Consider the following 21,285-nt stretch of genomic DNA (forward strand, 5'->3'; position numbering starts at 1 on the left):
TATAAAATTCGTATATTTAAGATAATAAGTATAACAATTAGAGTCCTCTAATTTTGTCGGAGACACTTTAGTATCAATATGATTATTCAGGATAAAAAGTGGGCGAACTAGCGTTAGGAGGCGTGGCACCTCCAATATAAATTAAATACAAAAATTCGTTTATCTTAGAAACTATTACAGCTAGAATCTTCAAATTTTGCACGAATAACTCTAACATCCATGTTAACATTTTTGTAATAAAATGGCGGACTACCCATGATTGAAGCGGCACCTCACATATAAATAAAATACAAAAATTCGTTTATCTTGGAAACTATTACAGTTAGAATCTTAAATTTTTGCACAAATAACTTTAACATCCATGTAAACATTTTGCATTTTGAGTGTGTATCCCAAGGCATAAGAATTATTCTTTAAGACTAAAATTATATATTAAATTTTAGCAAGTAAGAAGTAAATATATTATTAATTTATTATTTTAGAATTGAAATTAAATATACTGTCATTAAGAAAAATTATAATAAACCTGTAAGAAAAATTTTATAATTTATTAACTAAATAAATAATTTTTTTGATTATTATGTATTTAATGTCGATAGGGGTAGCGAAGCACACCGGTATTAGCTAGTGTACATATAAAAACAGAGTAGGCATTTTTTGTACTCGTGAATACAATTTACAATATTATAAAACTTATGAAATATTCTTTTGTACTCGTTTCATGAGAGAAATTTATTTTCCGCTCTTTAAATTTAAATATCACTCGTGAGATTTATTTTTAAAAGTCACGAGAAAAAAGATAAATTCACAAGAAAGCAGGGTACGGAGCGAGTTTTATTCGAGTGATTTAAATATTTCATTTTTCCACGAATAGATCTTTTTGACTCGCGAGTTTAAAAATAAAACTCGCGATAAGAGTTGAAAATCAAAGACCGTTAAATAGAAATCGCTCGCGATTCGAGTCGAAACGAGTTAATCGCGAGTTTTATAATTTTGTAGACACAACAAATTAAAATTTATAACACTTAACCATTTTACCGATATCAAAAAACCGAAAAATAGAAAATGCAATGTATGTACGTATGTATGTATACATACATACATGTATACATACATACATACATACATACATACATACATACATACATACATACATACATACATACATACATACATACATACATACATACATACATACATACATACATACATACATACATATATACACGTGTTTTATTATCTTAATAATAAAATTTTCCAAACCATTTGATTCACAATCAATAATCTAACTGCCTGTTTCACAATATCGAAACAACATTTTCATTCTTATAAATATATTGAAAACAAAAACAAAATTTTAAATTTATTTGTTGTTTTCAATATATTCTTAAGAAAGAAAATGTTCTTTCGCATTTAGAGAATAAATAATAAATAAAAAATTTTTAAAGATCACTTGCATGTCCATTAATATACATATGTACATACATAACTACAGATAAAAAACACACACATTTAAATAAAAAGGTAGACAATATATTTCTTATACTTTCCCACTTTTGCTTTGTCAGACCGTCATAAAACCTACGGCTACACAATCACACATACATAATTATTTCCCCATATTATTGGTTCTTTTTTACAACCACAACAGAACCTGTTTCTTGCACACACATTTTGCTGATTTTCGGCTCGAATTTAACTCGAATTCAACTCGTTTTCCACTCGCTCGTAAGCGAGTTGAAAAAACAAAAACATGTAAATATCGCTTACGAAGCGAATACAAAACACATAAAACTCTAATTAAAATTGTGCTCGCGTGTTCAAAAATAAAACTCGGGATTTTAAATTATAAAACGAGCGATATAAATGAAATAGCGATCGCGAGCGATATTTTTACCTACCCTACAAGAAAGTAAACAATTTATTTCGCTCGAATTAATATCACTCGAGAGAGAAATCAATTTGAACGCTCTTCCTACTCTGTATAAAAGCTTAAAGAGTTGGGTCACTTTTGTGCTGGGTGTGCGATATATGGGACAATTCATTACGAAATTGAAAACTTTAAATGCCTATCAATAAAGAAATCGTGCTAACTTTTTTAAACCTTTTAAGGATTTTGGTTCTATTTCATTTTGGTCTGATTCGGGAAAGATTTTGTTGCACAGTGTAATTTGATTTATTTTACATAGTATATTATTATAATTGTATTGCTGAATAAAATGTGGTACATTATTTTGATTTATTTACCAATTTAATGCATATTTAAAGGGAAAAGATACAAATTACTTGTGTACAAGAGCTGAGGGTCTGAATACGGTCTTAAGCAGGGCTCAACCGAGAGGCCTCAATGTAAATCCGACAAAAACGGAAATCTGTCTTATCATCAAGACGATACCAGTGACAGACAAAGTTAAGTACTTAGGTGTAATTTTCGACCGAAAATTAAAATTAAGACACCATGAGATGGGATCTTAGTCCTACTATGACAAATTAGCTTAGTGTAATTAGACGAATCCCAGCTTATGCTTTAATAATCTGGTGAACTGCTTTAGACAAAAACTGAAATATCAAACTACTACATTACATTTTTATTTTTTGTTCACTAAAAAGTCACATTCCTTTGTTTATTGTAAAATAAAATAAATACAATGGGTTCTCAAAAATGTACTAGATTCATTCACGAATCAGAAAATTTAATGGGTGTTTGCAATAAATTCTCAAATCTAGGTTGTGATGATTTGACTGAATCTCTTTTAGAAGCAAAACTGCAAATACTAGAAGAGGATTGGCAGTCGCTACGCCGTGCTTACGAAGGCGTATATATGGCTGATGACGGAATCGTCAGCCCAGATTATAAAGCGAATGCTAAATCCACTTATGTAGAATGTAGGGATAGGCATCAAGAGACCAAAGCTGAGATGATAGATTTTATAAAAATGTCCAAAGCTTCCGCTGAAAACAATCAAAGAGACAGTGATCCTTCGCATTCCTCAGCATTTGATCCATCTAGTTACCATCCACTAAACATGACTTATGAAGCGCCAGATATGGGTGTCAACGTTCCATTATGCGATGCACCTGACTTTTATGGTTCCTATGAAGAGTGGCCTTCATTTAGAGACATGTTCAGTGCTGTTTACATCAGTAAAATAAGAATGCCAGACGTACAAAAGATATTTTACTTAAGAAGAAAGGCAAAAGGTGAAGCAAGTTCTATTGTAAATAATTATCCATTGACCAATGAAAGTTTTTCGTTAGCATGGGGTGCTTTACGAGCACGCTACGAAAACAAAAGGGTTCTTGTAGATATACAATTGAAGGCTCTATTCAATATTCCACCTGCCAAAACTGAATCCGCGGAAGCGATTAATAAAATACAAACAATAATAACTGATTGTTTTCCAATGTTGTCTTCTCATGGCGTACAGGTAGAAAACTGGGATCCAATTCTCGTTTACCTTTGTTCGACAAAACTACCAAGTGAGACCCTCGCTCTTTGCGAAAAATCTCCAACGACGAATTCGATATTGCCATCATGGTCTCAAATGGAGCAATTTCTAATAAAAAGGCACAGAGTAGTAGAAAGAGTAGTAGGAATACTTAATGAAGGAAATCAAACGAATTATAATTCTAATAATTCCAATAGGCAGAAAAATGATAAAGCCCTTCGGGTGCCTAATTGTAAGTTATGCGACAAAAATCATTACTTAAGATTTTGTCAAAAATTTTAAAACTTCTCTAAACAGCAACGAAACGATTTTATCGCACAAAATCAAATGTGCCTATTATTATTCAAGCCAAGATTCCTTTACAAGAATTATGGCAAGACGGAGTCGGTTGGGATGACGAGGTCAAACCACAATTTCTTGATAAATGGAAAATATTTGTTGATAGTTTCCCTACTATCGAATCCATTGAAATTCCAAGATGGATCCACTACCATCCTCAATATAATATCCAAATACATGGATTTTGTGACGCTTCTGAGCAGGCTTATTGCGCTACACTATATGTGGTATCCGAGAACTCTGGTATTCGGTATTCACATATGCTTTCTGCTAAAAGTAAAGTTGCACCCTTGCAACGGATAAGTTTACCTCGACTTGAGTTATGCGGAGCTCTTCTGCTTTCCAGACTCGTAAAGCAAGTACTTACGAACCTTCCATTCTGCAGCCCAAAGCATTACTTATGGTCAGACTCAACCATTTTTTTAGCTTGGCTAAAAAAACCTCCATCAGTCTGGAAAACGTATGTAGCTAACAGAACAACTCAGATTATAGAGAATGTTGGTAATGCCAGTTGGAATCACGTTCCAACGGATCACAACCCAGCTGATCTTGGCACTCGCGGTTGTAAACCACAATATCTTGTTAACAACCCATTATGATGGTATGGCTCTTGGATTTCCAAGCAAATTGGCCCAAATATAGTTCTCTACCTGACGCTCTTCCGGAAAATAGGAGGATTTCAGTTTGTTTTTCAACACCGGCTGACAACAGTCTAATCGATAGATTCTCCTCTTATATTAACGCTATCAGGAAGAAAGGTTTAAAGGCTCAGCATTCTAGTTTGACTCTTAGCCTTACGGAGCTTAAAGAATCAAAAGTTATGCTGATCAAACTAACTCAACGAGTTTATTATCCCCAGGAGTATAGTCAGCTCTCTGATGCGAAACTAATTTCAAAGAAAAGTTCTATTCTCACTTTGAACCCATTTCTGGATTCGAATGGAACTATGAGAGTTAACGGTAGATTAGCCAATTCATGCCTAACCTATGATGAAAGGGACCCTTTCATTATTTCAAACTCGTCTAACTTCTGTAGAATGTTTCTGGACTTTACTCATAAAACTCTGTTGCATGCTGACATTTCCCTAATGATGAAAGCATTTCAAAGTCAATTCTATATACCAGGACTTAAAAGAACTGTTAAAAAATGTGTTCACCATTGTTTAGTGTGCGTCCGTTATAAGAAAAAGCTGAAGTCTCAGATTATTGCAGCTCTGCCCCCGGAAAGATGCTCCTTTTCTTTACCATTCCCTTATGCGGGTGTTGATTTTGCGGGACCTTTTCAGATAAAATCAGGTAACTTGCGAAACTCTCCTTATATGAAAGGATACGCTTGTATATTCGTTTGCTATTCAACAAAAACTATACATCTGGAAGCGTGCTCTATCTTATCCTCCGACGCGTTTTTAGCAGCTTTCGCACGGTTTACGGGTAGAAGGGGGTTGCCTAAATTTTTTTCGGCGCCAGTAGATCGTTGCGAAAGGAATCTCTCTCATTTTTACGAAAATCAGCTGAAGATATAAGTAAAAATATGCAGTCCATGGGTTTGAGTGAAAGTTCATTCCTCCTAGTGCTCCACATATGGGAGGTCTTTGGGAGGCTGGTGTAAAAAGTTTTAAGATTCACTTTCAGAAAATAGCTGGCAACCAAAAGTTTAACTTGGAAGAGTTTTCAAATCTATTAACCTGAATTGAAAGTGTCCTAAACTCCAGACGTATTTCCCCAATATTTCCCCCAGGATCCTGATGATTTACAAGCCCTAACTCCAGGTCACTTTTTAAGAGGAGCTCCATTGATGTTCGCCCCTGAACTGCCTTCAGAGAATTTATCGATAATAAACCGATGGGAGCGGCTCAAGGCCTTTCATTATCGTCTTAGTCAACGTTGGAAGACTGAATATCTTCATGAACTTCACAAGCGTTACAAGTGGAAAAACCCACAGCGGGATTTGCAGAAAGATTACTTTGTAGTCATAAAGGATGAGCTCCTACCTCCAAATGAGTGGAAAATGGGACGAATTGAGTTAGTCCATACTGGAAAAGATAAACGCGATCGTGTAGCTGACGTCCCAACAGCGTCTGGAACCGTTACCAGACCAATAGTCAAACTTTGCATGCTTCCGATTTGTGATAAGTCAGTATATTGACTAAGATTATATGTTCTGTATGTCCTATATGTTCTGTTCAAATTGTTCAAATTTGTGTTAGCGAACTTATTACTGCTGCTTTGCTTTGTTCTTCTTTTCCCTTTGCAGATGTATCAGTTCCCAGAGTCTGAAATGTGCCTAGTCTGTTTCCGCTACCACCCTCTTCGCTACTGCAAGCAGTTTAAGTAGATGACGGTAAAACAAAGACAATATGTCGTTCGGGTCCATCGCTATTGTTCCAATTGCTTCGCCCGCACGCATCTAGTCGGAGGATGTATTTCAATGGAGGCCTGCCAGGAGTGTGGAGATTTGCATCACACCATGTTGCATCCTGAGCGGTCTCAACGACATCATCAACAACCACAACGACGTCGACAACAACGACAACGTCTCCAACAACAACAACGTCTCCAACAACAACCACAACGACGTCAACAGCAACCACAACAACAACACCAACAACGTCGTCGACCACAACCTCGCCAGCAGAATCCATCTTCACGTCGCCGTCAGCAACAACCTCAACGTCGCCGTCAGCTGGTACAACGTTGTCATCCCCAACCACGCCGTCGTCAACCTGTTGCAGTTACCCAAAATGCCCAGGAATTGGTACAACAGATTGTTGTAGCTGTGGGTCAGTTGTCGGGGGCATTAAACATTGCACCAGAGCAAGAGGGGCGTGATGTCGAGGATCGATCTGGCAACGACTTGATTGACCTCGACTAAGCCGCATCGGCCACTTATTCAGCGGCGGTGTAAGTACGGCCCAAGACATACTTTCGCGGCTAAAGGAGGACGAAGAAGTCAGTCTTCGACTACAACCGAACGCCAGCGGCCAAAAAATAAATAAATAAAAACATATAAATATAAAAGAATTTTTTAATAAAACAAATTCACAAACATTTATATAAACAATTAAACAAACATTCATACCAACAAGAAAAAGACATTCAAACTTAAAAAATAAGTGTCGTGAGTGGTTCCCAGAAAAACACATACATTTATTCTTTTACAACAAAAAACATAATTGAACTAATAAGCAAAACAGCAGTGAAATATTTAAAACCTACTTACATTGTACAAAACAAAACAATAAATTTAAATAGTATAAACACCAAATAAAAACTGAAATACAACACTAGCAAACACCACTTTTTTTATATTTATCTTCTGGTCTCCACAGCAATTGAAAGAGAAGTAAGTATATTTCAGGTTCCTTGAAATTAGTACAAGTCGAAATAAATGTATTTCATTTGTTACATTTCTTGTAACAAATTTACCATTTGTTACAAGAAATGTAACAAATGGTAAATATATAATATATATATATTATATATATATATATATATATATATATATATTATAATATATATATATAATATTATATATATATATATATATAATATATATATTATATATATATATATATATATATATATATATATATATAATATATATATATTATATATTATATATATATATATATTTGTTACATTTCTTGTAACAAATGGTACTCCTATTTTTTTGAACAGTCGTAATCGGATATGGATTTTGGAAAAAGTTAATACCAAAAAAACTAATGAACCTATTTACAAAATGACATTTGTTTTGTATTTTAAACACTTAACAAATAAATATCGTGAAAAAATATTTGATTTCTTCAAATCTTTCCTTTTTAAATTAAGCTGCACAATTATTTTTCTGTCTCACTAATATTTTTTTGAACACAGCTGTACATACATACATACATCCATACATACATACACACATGCATACATACATACATACATACATACATACATACATACATACATACATACATACATACATACATTCATACATACATACATATGACAAAAATAGACAGCAAACACAACAACGACAAATTTTTCAACTTTCTAGAATAACAAATACAATACAACATACCTAAGAGATGCGTGAAAACAATGGATTAAATCACAAAGAAACCCTGAAACACGTATTGAATATAAAATATAAGTAACCGCCATATTGTAAAAACACAATAAATTGCAACTGGCAGTTGCACATTTTGCTACTGGCAGTGGTAGAACCAACACAATTTTTTTCACAATTTTTCCATGGCAATAGTAGTTCGACTGTTGTATGCGTGTGCTGCTAAAAGAGAAGAATATATTTTGATTCTTTTGAAATATTTTGCGTCTGCTAAAAGAACAAATATTTCTAATAGTAAAGTGATGGAAAATTTTAAAAGTTTTATATTTATTGTATAGTAGTACAAAATAAATCTTGAGCTATTGCTGCATATTTAAACGCTGGTATCAATAAATGTTTAAGAAATAAATAAATTGCAACTGGCAGTTGCTCATTTTGCTAGTGACAATAGCAGAACCAAAACAATATATCGCAGCTAGGAAAATCTTAGTAATTCTATGATGGCCTGTGTGCGTTGCTATTGCAAAAAATATATTTTGATTGCTGTACGACAGGTAAAAGACGAATACTGTAAACATGTGCTGCTAGAAATATCAAAATAATGTTGCCATTTTTAGTAGTAATAATATTAAAATGTGAAGATGTTAAAATATTTAAACTCTGATATATTGGATCAATTGTCATGATCTATGACAGAAAAGAACAACGCGTAACAAAATTCATCATATATATTTGGTAGTTTCTAAAAAACTACTTAATAAAGGAAAACACCGACATTTTTACAGTAGTCTAAATTTTTTACTCATAACTTTTTATGTCGTAAACCGTTTTTGCTGATTTTCAATACCAAACTGTACCGGATAAAAAATAATGTTTTGGATGAATTTTGTGAATTCGATTGCTTCGTTTTAACGGGTGCGTGTTTTACCCAGACAAATGCATAGACGGGCATAGCTGACTGAATTTTGTAAGGATCAAGAATATATACTTTGTTGGGTCTCAGATGAATATTTTTTGGTGTTACACACGGAATGAAAAGCTATATCTACCCTCTATCATATTATTATAATTATTTTTATACCCTACACCACTATAGTGGGGAGGGTATTATACGTTTGTGCTGATGTTTGTAACACATAAAAATATTGGTCCAATACCCACCTTAAAGTATACCGATCGATTCAGAATCATTCTTTGAGTCGATTAAGACATATCCGTCCGTCTATCCGGCCAGTCCATGTAAACCTTGGACCAAGCATGGTTTTTGGCGGCACAGGGACGAAGCATATTGCAAATGGTTGAAATCGGTCCATTATTTCACCTAGCCCCCATACAACCGTACCTCTCGATTTGGGCTTTTTATGCCACAATTACGCCAAATATACTATTATCTCTATAAAAATTGACACAAATAAGTTTTATATAAGTATAAATGACACTGCAGATTTTCGTAATGATCGGCCCTTATTTGACCATACAAACCCCCCTTCAAAAAATATTTTAAACGTCTAAATTTGACATGTAACAATATGTATCGCATTGAAACTCAACAAAACAAACTGTTATTTTAAATTATACTTTTCCCAAATTTAATGAGGGTCGGCCCATGTTTGACCTATACATAAAGCCTCATTTAAAAAATTTAGTTTTTTTATCAATAAATTGCATAAATACTTTGGAATTAAGGTGAAATTCAACATACAAGTTTATTAAAAAAAAATTTTTTTAATCATACTCATGGTGTAGGGTATTATATAGTCGGCCATGACCGACTATGCTTTTCTACTTGTTTGTAATTGAATATGAGACTTTTTGGAATTTAGAAGGAAAAATAACTATTTTAAACTATCTTAGAAAGTTTTTTGTAACTATCGAAAAATGTGTTATTTATGGCAATTTACTTATCTCTGTAATATGGATTTTTCCGTAAATACAAATGTTCTAATTTAGCCGAGGTCGACCATATAATACCCTACATTTGCTACAAAAAGTAAAATGTGATTCAGTTTTCATAATAAAACATTTAAGTTGAATTATACTTTGCCTCAGATATACTTAAGCCATTAATTGTTGCATCAAACTGTGGACATTTAAGTCTAATTTTAAATGGGACTTTTTATAAGGGCTAGTGTCAAATGATGTTCCTATAATTATAAAGTTCATTAGCTAGTATAGAACTTAGTTGTGCAGCTTTTTGTCGAGATACAAATATATTAAACATAATTATGAAATTAAAAGCCCTATTCGGCGGTTTCAATTAGAGGTGAAATAAAAGATGTTAATAGATGTATATGGCTATGTAATATAATAGACCAATTTTAATCATTTTCAAAAGGCTTAAGATTGGTCCATTTTTTCAATGAACCTCCTCTTCGGAGGTTCAGTTATATGGCGGCTATTTGAAAAAATGGACCAATCTTAACAATTTTTATCATGTACCAAATTTCATTAAATTATCTTAAAAATTGCGACCTGTAGTTTGATTTCTAGGTTTACATGGACGCTCGGACATGTAATAATAATAATAATAATCCTCAGTAAAGTGGCGTACTTACTTCGACAAGTGCTGAATAGCAACTGATTTGATTTCGTTTTTCAAGTTGAGAGCAAACCAACAAATATTGCTCATTATAAAAAGATGAAGAATTAAACCTATAGTGTATGTGTATCAACTTAGCGTCAGCAGAATTTTCTTACTCTATCACACGTGCAAAATGGCAATATTGAGCTCCTCTATCCTATACCCTCCTTAAAGTGGGTATCGGCTCAGAATCATTTTCTGAGTCGATTTACCTATATCCGTCCATGTACACTTCAAGTCGAAATTTTAATGATAATTTAATGAAATTTGGCACATGATCTTCTATTGTCTCAGCGACGAAGCCTTTTGAAAATGATTAAAATTGGTCTATTATATTACCTAGCCCTATACATCTATTAACATCTATTATTTCACCTCTAATTGAAACCGCCGAATAGGGCTTTTAATTTCATAATTATGTTTAATATATTTGTATCTCGACAAAAAGCTGCGCAACTAAGTTCTATACCAGCTAATGAACTTTTGACACTAGCCCCTATAAAAAGTCCCATTTAAAATTTGACTTAAATTTCCACAGTTTGATTCAACAATTAATGGCTTAAGTATATCTGAGGCAAAGTATAATTCAACTTAAATGTTTTATTATGAAAACTGAATCACATTTTACTTTTTGTAGCAAATGTAGGGTATTATATGGTCGACCTCGGCTAAATTAGAACATTTGTATTTACGGAAAAATCCATATTACAGAGATAAGTAAATTGCCATAAATAACACATTTTTCGATAGTTACAAAAAACTTTCTAAGATAGTTTAAAATAGTTATTTTACCTTCTAAATTCCAAAAAGTCTCATATTCAATTACAAACAAGTAGGAAAGCATAGTCGGTCATGGCCGACTATATAATACCCTACACCATGAGTATGATTTTAAAATTTTTATTTTTCATAAAGAAACTTGTATGTTGAATTTCACCTTAATTCCAAAGTATTTATGCAATTTATTGATAAAAAAAACTAAATTTTTTAAATGAGGCTTTATGTATAGGTCAAACATGGGCCGACCCTCATTAAATTTGGGAAAAGTATAATTTAAAATAACAGTTTGTTTTGTTGAGTTTCAATGCGATACATATTGTTACATGTCAAATTTAGACGTTTAAAATATTTTTTGAAGGGGGGTTTGTATGGTCAAATAAGGGCCGATCATTACGAAAATCTGCAGTGTCATTTATACTTATATAAAACTTATTTGTGTCAATTTTTATAGAGATAATAGTATATTTGGCGTAATTGTGGCATAAAAAGCCCAAATCGAGAGGTACGGTTGTATGGGGGCTAGGTGAAATAATGGACCGATTTCAACCATTTGCAATATGCTTCGTCCCTGTGCCGCCAAAAACCATGCTTGGTCCAAGGTTTACATGGACTGGCCGGATAGACGGACGGATATGTCGTAATCGACTCAAAGAATGATTCTGAATCGATCGGTATACTTTAAGGTGGGTATTGGACCAATATTTTTATGTGTTACAAACATCAGCACAAACGTATAATACCCTCCCCACTATAGTGGTGTAGGGTATAAAAATAATTATAATAATATGATAGAGGGTAGATATAGCTTTTCATTCCGTGTGTAACACCAAAAAATATTCATCTGAGACCCAACAAAGTATATATTCTTGATCCTTATAAAATTCAGTCAGCTATGCCCGTCTATGCATTTGTCTGGGTAAAACACGCACCCGTTAAAACGAAGCAATCGAATTCACAAAATTCATCCAAAACATTATTTTTTATCCGGTACAGTTTGGTATTGAAAATCAGCAAAAACGGTTTACGACATAAAAAGTTATGAGTAAAAAATTTAGACTACTGTAAAAATGTCGGTGTTTTCCTTTATTAAGTAGTTTTTTAGAAACTACCAAATATATATGATGAATTTTGTTACGCGTTGTTCTTTTCTGTCATAGATCATGACAATTGATCCAATATATCAGAGTTTAAATATTTTAACATCTTCACATTTTAATATTATTACTACTAAAAATGGCAACATTATTTTGATATTTCTAGCAGCACATGTTTACAGTATTCGTCTTTTACCTGTCGTACAACAATCAAAATATATTTTTTGCAATAGCAACGCACACAGGCCATCATAGAATTACTAAGATTTTCCTAGCTGCGATATATTGTTTTGGTTCTGCTATTGTCACTAGCAAAATGAGCAACTGCCAGTTGCAATTTATTTATTTCTTAAACATTTATTGATACCAGCGTTTAAATATGCAGCAATAGCTCAAGATTTATTTTGTACTACTATACAATAAATATAAAACTCTTAAAATTTTCCATCACTTTACTATTAGAAATATTTGTTCTTTTAGCAGACGCAAAATATTTCAAAAGAATCAAAATATATTTTTCTCTTTTAGCAGCACACGCATACAACAGTCGAACTACTATTGCCATGGAAAAATTGTGAAAAAAATTGTGTTGGTTCTACCACTGCCAGTAGCAAAATGTGCAACTGCCAGTTGCAATTTATTGTGTTTTTACAATATGGCGGTTACTTATATTTTATATTCAATACGTGTTTCAGGGTTTCTTTGTGATTTAATCCATTGTTTTCACGCATCTCTTAGGTATGTTGTATTGTATTTGTTATTCTAGAAAGTTGAAAAATTTGTCGTTGTTGTGTTTGCTGTCTATTTTTGTCATATGTATGTATGTATGAATGTATGTATGTATGTATGTATGTATGTATGTATGTATGTATGTATGTATGTATGTATGCATGTGTGTATGTATGGATGTATGTATGTATGTATGTATGTATGTATGTATGTATGTACGTACGTATGTATTTATGTATGTATGTATGTATGTATGTATGTATGTATGTATGTATGTATGTATGTATGTACAGCTGTGTTCAAAAAAATATTAGTGAGACAGAAAAATAATTGTGCAGCTTAATTTAAAAAGGAAAGATTTAAAGAAATCAAATATTTTTTCACGATATTTATTTGTTAAGTGTTTAAAATACAAAACAAATGTCATTTTGTAAATAGGTTCATTAGTTTTTTTGATATTAAAATGTTGTCGTATAAAAATATTTTTGTTTCTAAATTGGTGGAAGCTCGATCCATAGGAAGTAGGCCATTCCATGGTTGTCGACTTACTGATTTTAAAGCAAAACGTTAAAAGACCTCGCATATAACATCTTTTAAGGCTTTCTGAATAAATTACTGTATATTTGTTGATAATCGGCCACGACATGTGTCATCAAGCCCCTCAAAACCATTGTCGGAAGGACATCAAGTTCCGGAGGTTCACCCAAATTCTAAATTAAATCTTTACAAAAATGACTGATGTTGTACTGGCACACATTAATTAATAATATTTTAGATGAAAGTGCTTTCATTTTTGTTTTTATTTTAAAAATAGTTGAACTTAAATCGAATACTCCTATTATTTTGAACAATAGATTTTGTATATAAATTTAAAAATATATATATTTATTTATATAAATTTCTTTAACATTCAAAATAACAGTTATAAAAATTAGAGAATATGTATGAATGTATGTATGTATGTATGAATGTATGTATGTATGTATGTATGTATGTATGTATGTATGTATGTATGTATGTATGTATGTATGTATGTATATATGTATGTATGTATGTATGTATGTTTGTATGTATGTATGTATGTATGTATGTATGTATGTATGTATGTATGTATGTATGTATGTATGTATGAATGTATGTATGTATGTATGTATGTATGTATGTATGTATGTATGTATGTATGTATGTAAGTATGTACATAAGAATGTATGTAACAATATACTGCAGCTGGGAAAAAATTAGCAGCACAACGATGGCCTATGTGCGATGCATAGATACAAGCCGAGGCGGCTCAAATCGTTGGCGGCTAGCCGCCAGTAATATTTTGCAACCCGTACCGCCGCCGACTTCTTTCGGCTCAGAAGCAAAGCCGGCTTAAACGTAGCCGCTAATTTCATCAATATGAACGGAGTTGAAACTATTTTAAATTCTTATGGCAACTTGAAAAGAAATATTGTGCTAATATTAAAAGAGTGAAAACTACTATAAATGTCCATTTTCTGCAGAAAAAAATCTTATATAGACCCATATTTCTATATAAAAGACCATTATACAATATAATAAACGCTTATAAGGTCAATTTCTGAAGAAAAAGTTACATTGAGCCGACAATTTAGCCGCCGCCGATATTTTATATAATAAGCCGCCGTCGCCAACTTTAACTAGTTGCGCCGCCGCCGATCATTTTGCATGGGCTTGTATCTCTGGTGCGTTGCTGTGACAAAAAAAAAAATATTTCGATTGTAGTACAATAGGTAGAAAACGAATACTGTGAATGTGTGCTGCTAGAAATTTCAAAGTAATGTTGCAATTTTTAGTAGCAATAATATTAAAACGTGCATGTGGTTACTAATATATTTTATACTCACCATCAAAAAAATAAGGGTATATTGTTTTTGTCATTCCGTTTAAAACACATTGAAATATTCGTCTAAGACCCATAAAAGTATATATATTCTGGATTCTTACTAGGTTTTAAGACGATCTAGCCATATCCGTCCATCTGTCCGTTGAAAAAGTGATACAGTCCATACGGAAGTGATGAAATTTTGCATAGATACTTTTAGTTGATGCAGTTTGTTTGGTATTGAAGATGGGCAATATCAATCCATGATTTTGCCGAGCCCCCATATAAGACCCCCTTCAGATAATGACTTTATCGTTAATAACTGGCTAAAAAACATACATAGCGCAGAAATGCGGCACCAACATGTTTTATTGAATTTTAAATCTTTTTGTAAAATTTTATAAGCATGGGCCCATACATATTTTATTGAATTTTAAATCTTTTTGTAAAATTTTATAAGCATTGACCCTACCCCTTATATAAAGTCCCCGTCAGAAAATGACTTTAACGCTCCTAACTGTCTAAAAGAAGCACATATAGCTTTGAAATTTGACAAAAATATATTTCATAGGAACTTAAGTCTGTTTGTCATATTTTATAAGGATCGGTCAATAATTGACCCTACCGTCAATATAAGGCCCCCTTCTCTTCGTCAAAATTTATGAGGATCGGTCCATGATTAAGCCATTCAGAAAATGACTTTTACGCTCATTAATTACCAAAAAATGCGAGTTCAACTGTGTAATTCTACATAAATAAGTTTTGTGCGAACAAAAAACTCTCTATCAAATTGTATGAGGATCGGTCCATAATTGACCCTACCCCCCATATAAAGTCCCCTTTAGAAAATTACTTAAACTTTAATTACTTACCAAAAAATGCGAGTATGAAGTGAAATTATTATAAACAAGTTTTGTGTTAGCCAAAAACTTTTATTAAATTTTATGGGGATCGGTCCATAATTGGCCCCACCCTCATATAAGGTTCGCTTAAGAAAATAACTAAAAGGAACAATAATAGCTGTAACGCTCACATACGACTTCAAATATGTATTAGTATTTCCCTTACAAAATTACTTAACGCTCATTACTAGCTCAAAAATGCGATAAAAGTAATATTAACAAAAATCGTTGTACCAAATTTTAAGAGAATAGGTCCATAAAAATTGACATTATATCCTGTTGATGGTGGGTATTTATGATTTGGCACAGCCGAACTCTTACATGTTGAAGTTATTTTTATGTAAACTTACTAGTAAACGGTATTATATCATCCATACATAAAATCATTTTACAAAAACACTAAAACGGTTATTTCCCTTAAAACAATTTGTTTATCAAAAATAGACAGCAAAAACAATAACGGAAAACATTTCAGTGTGAAAACATAGTTATTATAAAAACAAAGTAAATAATCACAGCAAATCACAGGAGGATCTGCCGTATTGTTAAAAATACGATAAATTGCAACTGGCAGTTGCTCATTCTACTACTGGCTATAGTCACACCAGCACAATTTTCCCATGGCAATAGTAGTTCGACTGTTGTGTAAAACAGAAAAATATATTTTGATTGTTTTGAAATATTTTGCGCCTGCTAAAAGAAATTGCAGACAGAACGAATATTTCTAGTAGCAAAGTGATGGAAAATTTTTAAAGTTTTATATATATTGCATAGTCGTACAAAAGAAATCTTGTGCTATTGCATATTTAAAATCTGCAATATTTCCCATTGGCCTCACACAAAGGTGTATATTACCGGAAATTAGTTTATCGTTAATAACTCCATCAAATATATCGGTATCAACACAAAATTGTGACCATGCAAATATATTATGAACAGAAATCTTACTACCGACATAAATCTCAGTCGACCCATATTTGGTAATACTTCCCATATAAGGTCCACTTCAATTAAATGCACATATTTCATTATCAAATAAAGCTATATATAAAAATTCGACACAAATATGTTTTTTGTATATGAATATGAATCAAAATTTTTCCTGAGAAGCCTGTAATTGGTCACAGCTCCTATATAAACGTCAGAAAATAATAATTTTATAATTTTTTTGCATATTAATCATTATACGACTCAGGGGAGTTTTCCCGTTTTTCCTACCGATGCGTTTCCGGGTGGTGGAACGGGAGTGGTGATGGACCATCTGTCCTCTCCCAGTTTTAGTTGACTCAAGCTGAGTGAGGGCATATTATCCACCACTTGGGAATATTATACTCCCTGCAGACCAAAAAACTGGAAAAAACAACATGAAAAATAAAAAAGATGAAAGTTACGGTGCAGGGCCTAAATAACACAGTACCGTCGGCAAGTGTTGATCCACTCACGAGTCGTCGTCATCCTGCAATATTGAGCAAAATACTACTAGGAGGTGGGTACCATGGCCTCCGTGGTGAAACAGGGGAGTGATAGCATAGCTAAACTACATATCACTAAGAAAAAACTATCTGGAGCACAGAGGAGGAAGTTGAAAATGATGCTTCAGGAAATCATAGTCAATCCAACTACACTCCAAATGAAAAATCGGACAAAATCTGAGGCAAAGAGGATCAGGCATCCAGAAGAGTTGACAACTGAAATTTCAGAGTTTCCGCTGCTCTTAAAGTCCACTTTCTACATAAAAGGATGGGGCAGTTAACTGTGTAATGAACGTATACTGAAAATTCATGGTGGTAAAACTGCTAAGCTGGCCGTGGAAAAATGGGACGTCTTTTACATGAAAGAAGAACCTGAGGGAACTTGATTTGTAATAGGTATCGACCAAAAATCTATGGCTAGTCTTGCCAAGAATAAAGGTAGGGCTTACTAAGCCTCTAAAGCTGTCATATTCAAAATTGGAAAGGTGCCGATTGGAAGGGCACAAAGGAAAAATAAGAAAATTGTAATAGGTTGTGATGCCAACTCCCACCATGTTGCTTGTGGTAGTACAAACACCAATTACAGAGGACAAGCCCTAATAGATCACATCGAACTTAGGTAATAAAGAATCAGAGAAGAAATATTAAATATAACCATATGTTCAGAAGAGCTTCTAAACGAAATTCAGGATTGGAAAGTTTCGGTCGAGCACTCCTTTTCTGACCATCGGTACATAAGATTTAAAATACTACGGCCGCCACCAATGCCGATATTGAAGGAAAGGTAGGCTAGCACGGAAATTATAATTACATCTGTTATGGTAAAAGGGCAATGAAAAGCTTCGCTCCCTATAAAGCTGCAGGGCCGGATGGCATTTTCCCGGCACTCTTACAGATGGAAGCGGGACTGGCTTCCGTACATCTGTCTCAGATATTTACTGCATGCTTGGAATTCACATATACCCCCATTAAATGGCAGGATGCAAGGGTAATATTTATACCTAAACCAGGAAACATAGCTATGCGACACCTAAGTCTTATCGACCTATAAGTCTTACGTCCTTCCTACCTTAAACCATGTCCAACAAAGACCTAAAATTTAAGCAGCATGCTTATGTAAAGGGACGATCGGTGGAAACCGCCATAAACAAAGTTGTCCACAACTTAGGTGCATCCTTTGATAGCAAACTATATATACTGGTCGTATGTATTGACATCGAAGGCTCCATCAATAACGTGAACACTGATACTCTTATCCAATCCCTAGACCAGTTTTATGTTGACCAGGTGCTCCGTAACTAGATCAAACACTTGCTAAGGAATATACGGATAAGCTGCGAGATGTACGATATGTATAACTATCAGGAAAAAGGTATTTCGCGGTATACCACAGGGTGGCATTTTGTCACCTTTACTTTGGGTTACCACGAGGCTATTCCTCAAGACCCTAACCGAGAAAGGAATTAGGTCTGTCTGCTATGAAGATGATGTCGTAATACTTTTAAAGGGAAAGGATCCAAATTACTTGTGTAGAAGAGCTGAGGAGGCTCTGAATACGGCATTAATCTGGACTCAACCGAAAGGCGTCGATGTTAATCCGGCAAAAACGGAAATCTGTCTTTTCACAAGAAAAACAAAAATTTCTACGTATACCGAACTTGGCTAACTGGGCAATAAGATACCAATGATAGACAAAATTAAGTACTTAGGTGTATACTAAGAATTACACCTAAGTACTTAATTTTGTCTATCATTGGTATCTTATTGCCCAGTTACACTTTGGTGTAATCCTAAGTACTACACTTAGGTGTAATACTTTAGGTGAACTGACCAAAAGCGGTTATAGAACACGTCATCAATGTATTGGTCACATTGGAAGCTTATACACAATCATCGGACGTGCCTGATCGTATACCAGACACAGAATATGTCGGAAACTTTGAAACGCTGATCCCAGATAGAATGTCTTGGTCAAGCGAAACATTAGAGCAAATACCAGTAAGAATCCGTTGTTACACGGATGGCTCTAAATTGAGGGATAGAGTGGGTCTGGGGTTCTATATTTATTTCTATATTTAATCTAAGACCGTATTGGATTGTAAGAAAGCTTTAACTGAATACTCTCCTAGAGGTAAGGTTCACATCATATGGCTACCAGCCCACTCACATAAGACTTCATGAAATAATGAAACAATGGGTAGAACCACGAAAATTCTATGGGGTGACCCTGATGAGAACAAGACGAAAAATATTCTGAAAATGAGCAAGTCTGAAGTTAGTATGATAGTATGTATTCTGAGTGAATGAATGTAGATAAATCATTCTATTAAAATTAAAATGTTTTCGAACAAGCCTATTTAATACAAATTTTTCTGGACCTAATCAAAATGTTTTCCACATATGAATAAACGTTAGTACCCTTATTACGGAAACAAAAATTTTGTCAAGTTATCTAAAAATTAGATATAGGCATACCGCGAAATACCTTTTTCCTGATAGTTATATCATACGGTTTGTTCATTAGTTTCTTAGCATGTATTTGATTCAGTAACAGAGCAAAATGATGATCTAGGAATTGAATAAGAGTATCAGGCACCTTCATTATTGAAGGTGCCTTCGATCTCAATGCATACTTAGTTTAAAGTCTTTAATTAACATCAATGCCTCTTTTAAACTTTATTAGGGTCGGATCACATAAGACCCCCTAGAAGATATTGTTCGACAAAAACAATTGTTGTATGAACCATAATATATTTATTAAGACTTTATGAGGGTCGGGTTATAGCTTAGCTGCAATTTTCAGTTGCCAAATTGGCAACTAATTTTTCTTTTCTATAAATAATAAAAATTTAAACAATCGTTTGTCTGGAGAAATACATTTGTTGTACTTAATTGTTTATTTTAATTTTAACTGATTGGCTACACATAATTATATATTGCAACTCGTAATTAGGTACTCACCCTTATACTAAAATTTATTTATATTACCGGTAAGGTGATGGAGGATTGCCGCTAATTTCCAGTTTTCGATAAGATTCTTCAATAGGGCTGAGTATATCAGTTACACTAAATGGTGTAGAATGGTTGTGAAAATATGAACTTTGACTATTATGTTGGTTATGTAAATTTTGTAAATGCTCCAAATTTGAAATGCTATACTGCTGATGAGTGATCGCAACTGTTGCCACCTTGTCTATATGCGATGATAGTGCTGCGGATGTCTGTTTCAAAATTTGTTGTTGATGATCTTCAGAAATCGAGTTAGATTCAACTGATTTTGAAGACAGACTCATTACCAGTTCAACATCGTTTAGCTCAGTCAAAATCTGACTATCCTCTTGTCTTGGATCACCCGAAAAGGCTTCTGAGCTATTTTCTATGTTGCTTGTTGCTATGGCTGACATACGAATAAATTTTTAAATTTCTGAAAAAGTTGTAAGGAAATTAAAAATAGTTTTAAAAAGCTGTATTAAAGTTTTACTTGAATAATGTTATTGATAAGGTTAGACATTCCAAACGTATATCATGAATTCCAGAAAGAACGCAGAAAAACTGATAGTTTTTGACCTCATGTCTTCCGATTTACTTCATATTATCAATATACAGTGAATCAACTAAGTTTTTCGCCTACTAATTTTTAATTTTTAAGAGAATTTTGTTATTGTTCATAAATAAAGTTCGAATAACAGGTAAAAGTTAATTTATGTTTCCCAATTAAAAATAGATATTGCGTAGAAAGGGAAAACAACAAAAAAATATTAAAATAGAAATTTGGTTCATTTGCTGTTGCATTTTATTGCTTTTCATCAATAAAGTATTTTAGAATTCCAGTTAATTTCGTTGGGGTTTTCCAATTATATTTTAATAACTTTTAAGAATTAATTGTTTTATTGCTAAAAGGGCACCTGCTAAGTGTTTTTCAATTGTAATCTTCAAAAAGTAGATCCTCATTGTGTGAAACAGAGAAGTTATTTGCGTTAAAAATGTTTAAAGGAAAATAATAAGTCAATACCTATGTAATAATTAGTTCAGTT

General features: G+C 33.2%; 1 protein-coding gene across 1 annotated transcript in view; it reads right to left on the reverse strand.

The window, feature by feature from the left end:
- LOC111690106 (thyroid transcription factor 1-like) overlaps window positions 1-21,285 on the reverse strand; it is a 250,405-nt gene that overhangs the window by 176,003 nt on the left and 53,117 nt on the right. Inside the window, exon 2 of the mRNA XM_046947845.1 lies at window positions 20,240-20,675. Coding sequence (XP_046803801.1) covers window positions 20,240-20,655 — 416 coding nt within the window. The 5' untranslated portion in view covers window positions 20,656-20,675. The remainder of the gene's footprint in view (window positions 1-20,239; window positions 20,676-21,285) is intronic.

Source organism: Lucilia cuprina, chromosome 4, assembly GCF_022045245.1.
Source record: "Lucilia cuprina isolate Lc7/37 chromosome 4, ASM2204524v1, whole genome shotgun sequence".
Classification (NCBI taxonomy): Eukaryota; Metazoa; Arthropoda; class Insecta; order Diptera; family Calliphoridae; genus Lucilia; species Lucilia cuprina.